The 11,953-nt window shown below is 43.0% G+C and overlaps 2 protein-coding genes across 2 annotated transcripts in view; one reads left to right on the top strand and one right to left on the bottom strand.

Moving 5' to 3' along the window:
* Positions 1 to 11,953, top strand: part of LOC310792079 (uncharacterized protein) — a gene marked incomplete at its 5' end in the record, with an annotated part of 244,501 nt that overhangs the window by 155,746 nt on the left and 76,802 nt on the right.
* On the bottom strand, positions 9,883 to 10,860 carry LOC310791980 (chemokine XC receptor 1-like; the record flags this gene model as incomplete). Its single annotated transcript, XM_083653664.1, has 1 exon — positions 9,883 to 10,860. One exon carries the CDS (start codon positions 10,858 to 10,860, stop codon positions 9,883 to 9,885), a length of 978 nt encoding a protein of 325 aa, XP_083509790.1.

The following is an 11,953-nucleotide window of genomic DNA, read 5'->3' as shown; positions in this document are numbered from 1 at the left end:
ACACACACGCACACGCACACACTGTGGTGATTGCAGAGGGAAGTGAGCTGTCTGTGGAGGGCTAGATTCTTGGTGCCGGTCCAAAAATGTGTCACTCGGGACACGCATGGCCTGCTGGAGGCAGGAATTCTGTCGCTAATGGGCCCCGCAGCCGTCGGCACCACCTGGGGATATGGGAGACGGGATGGATGGATGGGGGAGGATGGAGAGGAGGGAGGGGAGAGGAGAGGAGATGGGGGTGCAGCACTGTGCTTTGGTAATAAACAGGAGGATGTAGCATGTGTGTGTGATTTGGGGGTGGAGTGAATTGTGTATGTATGTACAGTATGTATGTATGTATGTATGTATGTATGTATGTATGTATGTATGTATGTATGTATGTATGTATGTATGTATGTATGTACAGTATGTATGTATGTATGTATGTATGTATCTATCTATCTATCTATCTATCTATCTATCTATCTATCTATCTATCTATCTATCTATCTATCTACCTATCTATCTATCTATCTATCTATCTATCCATCTATCCATCCATCTATCTATCTATCTATCTATCTATCTATCTATCTATCTATCTATCTATCTATCTATCGATCTATCTATCCTCAATTTATCCATATCAAAACACTTTGATAATCACTAAGCTGTGAAAGCACCACCTTGGATGTGTTTCCTCCTCTCTTTTTTTTTTTATCTCCATCAATAAAAAGGAGAGTTTCCAGATTCTATTAGACATAAACCAAGTTGTTCACGTTCAATATGTTCTTTGAACTCGTGGAATTAATGTATTTAGAAGGAAAAGTCAACATTTTCCCTGCCATGAAAGGCAGCTTATAAAAAATGTGAAGGCATAAACAGGCAGGGCAGGTGTTGACGATGCAAATGAAACGGATGACAGATGGCGAGCCTCGCGATCGCTCACTGTGCAGATAATGGATGGAGGTAATCAAATCCCTCTGAGGCTTTGGGACTTTCTTCAGAACTTTCCCATCAATTGCGGCATCAAAAGGTACTGTCGTCAAACGCAGCCCCCCGCCGCAAGAGAAGCCATTCAAAAGAAGTTATAAGATTTTCTTTTTCCTCACTTGAACATGTTCTGCGGCTAATGTGGAAAACACACTTGCCTGTTTGTTTTTATTATCTTTATTTTCCAGACCCGGAATGGCCTCTCAGGGACTGACTGACTGACTGACTGACTGACTGACTGACTGACTGACTGACTGACTCCCAATTATTTAAACACGCATGCGTAAGTGTTGAGCAGCAGTGGCAGCAGTCTGGGTCCGGCTTAAAGGAGAATTTCGGTTTTTTTGAACCTGGAGCCATTTCCTGGCATTAATTATGAATTGGCCACTCACCTAGCAATGTCTGCAGCGTTTCTGGGCGTCCTAGCGTTGTTTTGAGATCAATATCGTCCAAGTCAGTGTAAAATGGAGTTGATTTGGGGCCAAGTGGTAGCCTGTATTTCCTGCATCTAAATAGCTATTTTTCTTCCCGTTTTCGCCACATATCGCCATAATCAGATCCGTCAACATCCAGCCGAGTGTTATTTCACCCCAGGCTGTTTCCTGGACTGCACACGGATCAAATTACCTCAAACGTGATCTAGGTCACCAAGTCTCGTGAAGTCCCGCGATACTTTCCTGTCGACTGGCCAAATACAGGCAGGACGCTTTGCGGTCGTGGTTTTAGCGTAACCTATGTGGGGTTTGGCGTAACCTATGTGGGATTCGAAATAACGAAGGTTATGCCAAACCCCACATAGGTTACGCCAAACCCCACATAGGTTACGCTAAAACCACGACCGCAAAGCGTCCTGCCTGTATTTGGCCAGTCGACAGGAAAGTATCGCGGGACTTCACGAGACTTGGTGACCTAGATCACGTTTGAGGTAATTTGATCCGTGTGCAGTCCAGGAAACAGCCTGGGGTGAAATAACACTCGGCTGGATGTTGACGGATCTGATTATGGCGATATGTGGCGAAAACGGGAAGAAAAATAGCTATTTAGATGCAGGAAATACAGGCTACCACTTGGCCCCAAATCAACTCCATTTTACACTGACTTGGACGATATTGATCTCAAAACAACGCTAGGACGCCCAGAAACGCTGCAGACATCGCTAGGTGAGTGGCCAATTCATAATTAATGCCAGGAAATGGCTCCAGGTTAAAAAAAACCGAAATTCTCCTTTAACTAGGCTTGCAGTTTTTTATTCCTCTGTTTTCTCCCAAATTGTACTTGGCCAATTCCCCCTGATGTCCTGGTCATAGCTCCACCCCCACCTGGGGAGAGTTGGAGACTAGCACCAGCACATGCCTGCTTCCTCTGATACATGTCCAGTCGCCAGCTGCTTCTTTTCACCTGACAACGAGGAGTTTCACTGGCAGGACGTAGCATGTGGGAGGATCATGCTATTCCCCCCCAGTTCCCCTCCCCCCTCAAACAGGCGCCTGACCAGGACACATACCCTTAATCCGTCTTCCCACCCGCAGACACGGCCAATTGTGCCTGTACGGACGACCGACCAAGCCGGAGGTAACATGGGCGCTCGAACCTGTGACCCTCGTGTTGATAGGCAGGGAATCTACCGCTGCACTACCCGGACATCCAACATTTGCCTGTTATGGGCAGAACTGGCAGTGCCCCGGAGGTTGATCCCGCGCTTGTGGTGATGACACCTAATAGGCGTTATCCCAATCCCTTCATGTCTCTGTGTCAGAACAGGCCCGTGTGTTTGTGTGTGTGGGTCAGAGGACTGGTTTTAACATTAATGAGCTGCAGTCGTTACAGAAAAGCAACAGTCTCACCAGCAGGCCAACAAAGCAAGTCCACAGGGGGACAGTCTGCTGTCTCCATACAGAACCTCCTTTCATGTTCTATGATCAACTTTCATACAGCAGCACACATAGATGTATCGGCTTGAGCTGTGAGTCACAGGAGTTGTTGGTGTGTTACTTCAAAGGCGACGGCGAAAAGCGGCACAGTGCGTCGTCTCGTCTATGTATTTCATATTTTCACTGGAGGAAAACAGCCAGCAGTCATGCGATTTTCCCGCAGCAAACAGTGACAGCCGTTTGATTTTCACGGGGCTCTGTTTGAAGGTCAGTTTAATGGTCCACAACATTTGTGTTTGGTATTCGTCTTGCTTCAGTGGCAGCTTCAAAACAAGGAGGGTCAGACAACGCAGTAAATAAGATTTCCACCCAATAACATGTCAGTAACTGTGTGACACATTGTGTAAATTCTGTTTCATCATCATCACACAACTTATATTCAAAACCTGCTCTCGAAGCATCATCAATGCATTTGATTCATTTTGCAAAGTAGAATACGTCGTCGTCCTCAGTATAGAAGGTAAACATTATACCAACCAACCAACCAACCAACCAACCAACCAACCGTGTAGTTGTCAGAGAAGACTTGGAATGCCAACTCCATCTTCCAAAAGCATTTTCCTGTCACAACACCCAAGAGCGGCACATTATTGCAACAATTCTTGTTCACACTTCCAGCTATGATGGCAGCTTCAAGTGTCACACATACATATGTCTGCATGAAACGCGTAGGAGAATGTATCACAGAGGCAGAGGGAAGAAAGTATGCTGAATATCACAAGTTTTATGTGTCAGGTGATGTTGTTTTTTCAAGTGCCTGTTTTTATATATATATATATATATCTTGAATCAATGTGATAATTGCTCTCGCAGAATCTCAGGACACCATATTGCATTATGATAAAGGTGCAAATGCTTTTGCCCATTTTCCTCCTTCGTGTTGGTTGGGAATGTTACTGGTGCAGCAGTTTTCTGACAGGCTGGTATAAGTAGCCTACTGGGATGTGTTTGTTTCTAACAGCATCCGAGGCCACTGAAACGAGAGGGAAAATTCCGGATGAGAATGAGAAACATATTGTTGGAGCACAGAGGAACATCCTCCACGAGCTTCCGTAAAATAAGTTTTCCTATTGTTCGCTGCCCAACCACATCCAGGGCACACACAGCCAAGTGAGCCTAATCAACTTTTCCGAAGTCATCTGGATCATCTCTCCCTCAGTTACCTTAGCTTGTATGAAATTCCCAATTAACCATATCCCGGCAAAATCGCAAAACGATGCCATGAAATTCCTTAATGAATTCCTTTGTCTTTGGCTGGCACAGATGAGGCATGAGAATGGCACATGTACCGGTGAGCGTATTAGCTAGGCGAGCCCATGTGATGGTGCCCGTTCACGGCTGACAGAGCGTTGGTATCCTCGGGCATGGCTGCCAAGCTGCCAGTCTGTGCCGTCACACCTTGCTGCCTTTAAAGATTGCCCTGCAGAGACGGGGAGGGGGTACGGAGGGCCTCGCGTTTTTTAACAACGCACAGTCTGGCAACCCAGGAGGGTTTACGACTCAGGAATAGTGCCAAGAACTGCCCACCAGAGAGAAGGGGGGGGGGGGGGGGGTGAGGGGAGGTGAGAGGGGGGAGGATGCAAGGAGATATGCAGCGCACACACGCACACATGCACACACACACACACACACACACACACACACAGGCGTGCGCACACACACACACATGCTCACACACACGCTCACAGGAGGGTGTGTGTGTGTGTGTGTGTGTGTGTGTGTGTGTGTGTGTGTGTGTGTGTGTGTGTGTGTGTGCGTGTGTGTGGAAGAGGCAGCTGGGGCCAATCTTAGGGTGTATAGCCACATACCAGCATGTCAAATCAATTCATCAAGCTTCCACTGTGACATGTTACGGGATAGGAGAAGGTGTGCGCACATATGTAGGCCCTACCCTTAGCGTCACACACACACGCACACGCACACGCACACACACACACACACACACACACACACACACACACACACACACACTCACACACACACACACACACACACATACACACACTTTGCCTTTTCTCCGTAATCCACACAAATGGCGGTGGATGGCAGAATGTAAATGAGCTGGTTATTACACAGCAACGTTCATCAAGCTGAGCTGGAAAGACTTCAATGGCCCTGATGAATATGCATGCAAATTTGTTAATTAAGTTAATTATTCTGCTGAAAATTCATTTGTCTTCCCAAGGACATCTCTGCGATGATTTTAACATGTTTCCACCATTAGTCATGCACTGTGCTGTTGAAAATCACTTCGGTTCACCTTTTGGAAAGTTGCGGGCCAAAAATAGGGGGATAGAAGAGTTTAAAAAGGGGGCGAAGGAGGGATGAGGCAGGTAGAGGACAGCGTGTGGGGTACGTGGAATGCGGGTGTGGAGGTAGACGGCAGCTGGTGCAGCCTGAGGACAGGGGAGAGGAAGCCAAACGTGTGCTCTGTAGGATATTAGCTGAGTGGGTAGAGCATGGCACAGGCACTGCCAGGCCTGACTGCACGTCCACTTCTCACTGGGACCATCCCTGATAAAAAAAAAAGTTTGCATTCACGGTTCTGCAAAGCACCATGGACAAAAGCATAATAGCAAAATTGCTCTGATCTTATCTTATCTAATCTTAAGTACCTTAAATTATCTTATAGTATCTTAAATATCTTATCTTATCTTATCCTCTGTCTGTCTGTCTGTCTGTCTGTCAGTGGGACAGCTCAAAAACCTTTGAGATTTCCATAAATTTGTCGGCAAACAGATAGGCCTCAATTAATGAGATTTTGGTGGTGATCCGGATCTGGGATTTCCACCTTTAGATGTTTTTTTTTCCCAATAGCAATAACAGAGAGACTTAATTGATTCTAAATCCTAAGGTACAGGTTTCCTGGGTCGAGAAATCATAACAGCAAGTTGAAGAACTGCATTGCCAGAGATTTGTGCAGTAATGTAATGTTAAGTTAAGTTACGTTATGTTAAGTTAAGTTACGTTACGTTAAGTTACGTTACATTCCGTTCCGTTCCGTTCCGTTCCGTTCCGTTCCGTTGTAATACAGTATGTTATGTTGTTGAAACATTTGTGCCAAGGCATCAGGACCCTCACATCATCTTTTTCCATTGGGACACAATGCAACAAAGGTGAACCAAAATATAAGTTATATGTAGGCTAAACAACATCAAAAGAGAAAGTAACTAAGTGAAAGAAAAGTGCTGAGACAAGTCAGGACAGATGGGGGAAAATAGCAAGGAAACATCAGGACACACTGTCAATACATCAAATGGATAGCCATACAAGGCAAATAAGCCTATGGAGTAGGCCTACTGACTAGCCAGATGTTTGATTTTTTAATTAAGTCTCCATGGTAGTTAATCATTGTGTTTTTCTATCTTCTAACAGCAGGTAAGAAGAGGACGATGACCCCGAAATAGGCTACAGTTGTAGAGATCTGATGGTCGGCAAACTTCTACAGCTGGGATATCCAGAGGCAGGCTGCAAATTGTTCTTTGTGGCCAACATTAGCGTTTGAAAATAGAACAAGCCAAAAAAGTTATTCACTCAAAAACAGAAACTTGTAAAGGTATTCAAAACAATTAAAAAATGTGAAGTATCTTGTATGTGGATGTATTTGTCAGTCTGTATGTGGGTGTGCCTCTGTCTCAATTTGTGTGGCTGACTTGGAAGGCCAAATGTACTGTGTATGTGTTCATCTGCTTTACTCAATGAAGTGAGCCAGTTATAATGGCACAAGCAACACTATTCCAATACGCCTGTCCCCTCTAGTGGAGGAATGTGGCATTGCAATGGTATGGGCCAAGCTATGAAGTGGGTATGAAGTGGGTATCCTATGAAATGTGTCTATATATACGTCTATCAAATGTAAGAATTTTGCAGAATGTACTCCAGAATATGCTCTCCTATATGGAAGGGTGACTGAACTAAGCAAGGTTTTGTGTTTTCACATTTGTGTGTGGATGTGTTACTAATCCTGCCTCTGATTTCACATTTTATTCCCATGCATAATTTGATCAGGATGAGCTGCATTACTGAAATGTTATACATGCCAATGTATGTCATATGTGGATTAAGTCCTCTATGCTTGTATACTAAAACAGTTGTTTGTAATGATATGGATGACACACTTAATCGATTTGCACGCATCTTCCTGACAGTCCAGATTAACAAGCAATGAGACTTTATTAGCAATATGCACAAAGTACACACATTTACACGTTTGCAAGACATCAATTAAATGCACATATGGTTGGAGTAATTATCGTTACAGATAATTGGAATTAAAGAAAGACATCAATGTGAAAAAGGAGGGAGAGTTGCCCCGGAGAGGAGAGGAGCAGGGAGTGAATGTTGGGGCCAGGGAGGGCTAGTAGCAGAGACGACGTAAGAAAACAACAACAGCTGTTTAGCTTGTGGCTAAAAACGGGATCGAACAACAACATCATTTGCTGAGAAAATGATGAAATCTGGGAAAAGAGGTTTGTCCTGACTTCAAGAGAAGTGCTGGGACACCTTGGATTCTCTCTTGCATGGGCTCCACAGATTGGAGCGAATCGTCTATTATTTTTCCAGTTTTCTTCTTTTCTCTGTGGTCTGCTGTGTTCTGTCACATTGTTCATGGGATAAATGGGATAGCAAATCAAAGTCACAGTCACTCTCCTTCAAGCTGCAGCTCCAGGAAGGTACAGTAAGACGGGGTCTAAAGTGAATTAAGTTTGATCACTTCCTCCAGACGGGCGAAGTGCTGTTACTGTAAGTCCAAAAGCTGCTTGTGAACAACCATGAATCGTTGTAACAAGAAGGACCATATGCCGGATTGTGAGTTGGCTGCTTGTCAAACTCACTCGCAACACTCACACCTCACAGACACCCACACACCTCACAGTCTTCTCTCTTCACTGTCCAGCATCTTTATCAGGTCTCACTGGTATTGTTGTCTTTATTGATGGAATAAAAGACTCACAAAGTTCATAGTAAATGTCTTGCACAGAACTTTATTGCAGCTATTTTGTGTTACAATCACACACACTAGCCTGGTGCAAAACACTGCTACCTTCCACAGAATGTGTGAGTGTGTGTGTGACTGCTCTGCCCTTGACATGTATCCAATCATCCAAGCGTGCTAGATGGTTTAGTTAATTAAGCTTAATCTACCCCCAGAGACAGATCTGAGTGCTGTTACAGTGGCCCCATAGCTGTCCCCATCCACTCTTCCCTGGACCCCCATGGAGCCATCAGGCCCTGTGCTACTCAACCATGTTCAAGTGCACTGACAGGGTTCTGGGGGAGCAGATTACATGCATTGGAGTTGGAGTAATCTGACCGCAAACAAAAAAAAGGAAAAGATAGAGCTCCAAGTGCAACATGGTAATTACTGAAAAATATAGTAATTACAGCTAAAAGGTGAAAAGCCTACTTCTACTAATTATTTTACTGTTTGAATGGTTAAGAAGCATTTTTGTGAGCCTGTAATTACAAACAATCGTTGACTCAATTAGCGTAATGTGCATTCATTTAAATAAACGTATACTGACAGTATTCAGATTACATTATCGAGTTAAACTTAACGATTATTTTAATCAAGAATCAGTACAGTATGTAATAGATTAGATTTAGCTGATCTTGGAGGGTGGGTGTGTATTCTCTCCAGAAGGAAATTGTAAAATACTGGCTAGCAGATTTGTGAAAAAAGGAAGTTAAAAAAAAGGGAAGGGGGGCGTGGGGCGTGGGGTTGCAGTATCAGAATCGTAATGCTTTATGAAATGTTTTATTTTGCCAAGTAGCCTACAAGGACTGCACAATGACTTTTGCCTGTTTAATTGGTGCTGGAACATTAGAAGATGGATGTGAACAGTATAATATTATACAGCATGCAATGTACAGGCAAGACACACTGTTTTAGACTAAATATACAAGCAATAAAATGATGTTGAAATGTTTATGTGAAATCTTCTTTTTTGCCTAACAGACCATTTCATCAATTACGTATATGTATGTTTGATATTCCACAGCACAACACCTTTTTTCATAATACACTGACATAACATTATATGTTACTTGTATAAATGTTAAACTGATGACTATGTCACTAACATCCTCCTTGGCTTGGCTTTTGTAGAAAGTATTGCAGTTCACCATAGCACACGAATAAGTATCATTCAGTTCAAACCAAGTGTTTTATACTGTATGTAAAGTGCAATAGCCATCAAGCAACATTCATTATTAGGTTACCTTTTGTTCGGATTTTATTGTCACCAGGAATTTATCATTTGCTTTACTTCTGTCCCTTTGTGTTGTCACCTTATGGGTTGATTTGTTCAATACAGTTACAGTGTGATCTAGCCGGCTCAATGTACAATGAGCACAATAGAGATATACAGATATTTTATAGATATGAATCTATTTATCATGCTGTGCATTTGCTGCTATCCACCACCTTTTGAAAACACAAACTTAACACTTGTTTCTCACTTGCTTCCTGTTTGAAGTCTCATTTTCTCTCAGTATATGACATGAATTTCTCTGCTGCTTCTTGTTTGAAGTTTTATTATGCGTTGATGCTTTCTCGTCTTGGTTCTGAGTGCAGCATTGTTGTTCTCTATTCCTTTTTTTTATTGCTTCTGCCTGCTCTCGAGTACAAAAGTCGGCTAAACTACAATCAAAAGTTTTGACACACATTTCTTTCTTTCTTTCTTTCTTTCTTTCTTTCTTTCTTTCTTTCTTTCTTTCTTTCTTTCTTTCTTTATATATACTTTAATTAAAAAAATATCACATTTTAGAATAATAATAGTAAAGACATCAAAACTATGAAATAACACAAATGGAATCAGGCAGTGACCAAAAAATTCAACTAAAACTAAAGTCTTATTCTTCACCAAAGGCAAAGGCTTCAGAGAGAAATCCAGAGTCCGTGAAAGATAACAAACAACATATAGTAAGGTCCCCTGCACATAAAGAAGACCACAACAATACACAACACAACCACTTTTCAGTCCAATTCCACTTCGGCAGTGTTGCAGCCTGTAACAGCCAGGCTTTTCATAACGTCAGAGGTGCTCTGTCCAATGCTTTTGTCCTTCTCCCTCTCCTTCCTCTTGCCATTTCCACACTGGAGAAGATGCAGCAGGTGTCCTCTGAACTTCTGTGTGAGCATATAGAGCATGGGATTCATACAGCAATGAGAGTAAGCTAGCAGACGGCAAATCTCAAAGGTGAGGTACACACGTTCTCTCACATTACAGTCTTGGGGTTCGTACAGAGAGAGAAGAAACATCAGCGTGTAGTAAGGTCCCCAGCACATAAAGAAGACCACGACAATACACAACACAACCACAACAGCCCTGTGCTTTTGTCTGTTCACAGCCTGCAGAACTGTCCTGAGGATGGCAGAGTAGCAGAAAACAATGATGCAAATTGTATTGATAGCATCCTTCAGGCATGCAACGATGCTGATGACCCAGGCGAGTGCACAGGCTCGCATGGCCCATCTCTGCCTTTTTACAGGGCTGTTTGGCCACTGCAGCACCACTGTTGCAAAACGATCCACTGTCATGGCAGTCAGTAGAATGACACTACTGTACAAGCCAATGAAATAAGCCGCAATCAGAAATGTACAGGCAAACTCCCCAAAGACCCAGTGAGACAGCTGTTCGATGGCCCAGAATGGAAGGGTGAGGGTGAAGACCAAATCCGAGCAGGCCAGATTAAAGACAAACAGGTTGGTGATCTTTTTTTTGTCCTCATAGCAGAAAAGGACATAGAGGAGGAGACCGTTGCCTATAACACTGAAAGTGAAGATCAAAAAGAGGAACACAGCATTGATGGATCCAAAGTACATCCCCTCTTCACAAAGATACACCAAATCAACACCAGAGTAGTCGTAGTCGTCGTAGTCAGTCGAGTTGTAATCAGGAACTGTGCCATTTATTGTGCTGTTGATTGCAGATCGAGTGAAAGCACTCTCCATTTTAGAATCTCTAGGAAATAAGAGCACAAAACTAAAGATGAGTTCAGCAAAGCATGTTCAATTTGAGATTGTTTTCATTTGTAATATGACAAACTCACTATGGTTATTAAACTTAATCTTGAATAAAGATAAAAGCACATTTCTCTAACGTTTCAGCAATTTATTATTTCTTGAAAAATATCCAAATGGATTTTTAACTTACCCAGATAACGGATCCCACTTTCTTGTGGTGCATCACACTGTAATCTCTCAAGCCAGACTGTCTCTTCTGCATTCTATGAATGCAGGCGTGTGTTGGGAGGCAGAGTGACGCGAGGACCGTCCCTCCATCCCTGTTAACGTTCCTATTATGTGTGTCTACGCTAGAGATGGAACGATATGAACATTTCATATCATGATGCAGTGACCAAAATTATCACGGTTATCAGTATAAGTTTTTACTTATGTAAAAACTTACAAATGTAAGTTTTTACATTTGTAAAAATGTGCTGAAAATGTTCAAAAAGTACTAATACACTCACAGAAATCATTTCACCAAGTTTTATATTGAAAACACAGACCCAAAAAGGATTGATAGACTCACTGAAATCATTTCTCCAAGGCTGCCGCTGCGCGTTTGCATCTGGCAGACGGTTGCCAATGCCAACTTCGGTTGATGATGGACTATATTTTACCATGTTTTTCAAAACACTGTAATGGTAACATAGTACGGTATCAGGGTTTTAATGATAATGAACATTTTAAATGGTACGGTTATCGTAAGGAATTTTATCACAGTTATCATTAAAACCGGTTATTGTTACATCCCTAGTCTACGCCACTGACCTACATAATATGGACAGAGCTGTCCCATTGATCTTGGTCTCCCGTTTGGAGTTGAAACGTTGGCCGTCGCCATCTTGGGGTTGAGTCCTTACACAGCTCACGTGAGATGGGGGTTCCAGAGCCGCAGATCCGCCTGCTATTGGTCCATGATTTGCAAGCTGCGTGATCACTGGACAGGTCACAGGTCACTCACCAGGTCAATCACCCCCTTTTCTATCATCTATTTTACTCCAAATGGGCGAGTTATATAAAAAATGACCCCCCCTAC

This window comes from Poromitra crassiceps (assembly GCF_964638095.1).
Source record: "Poromitra crassiceps genome assembly, chromosome: 17".
NCBI classification, from domain to species: Eukaryota; Metazoa; Chordata; class Actinopteri; order Beryciformes; family Melamphaidae; genus Poromitra; species Poromitra crassiceps.
The sequence above is the reverse complement of the archived record's forward strand: the minus strand, read 5'-3'. Positions and strand labels throughout refer to the sequence as shown.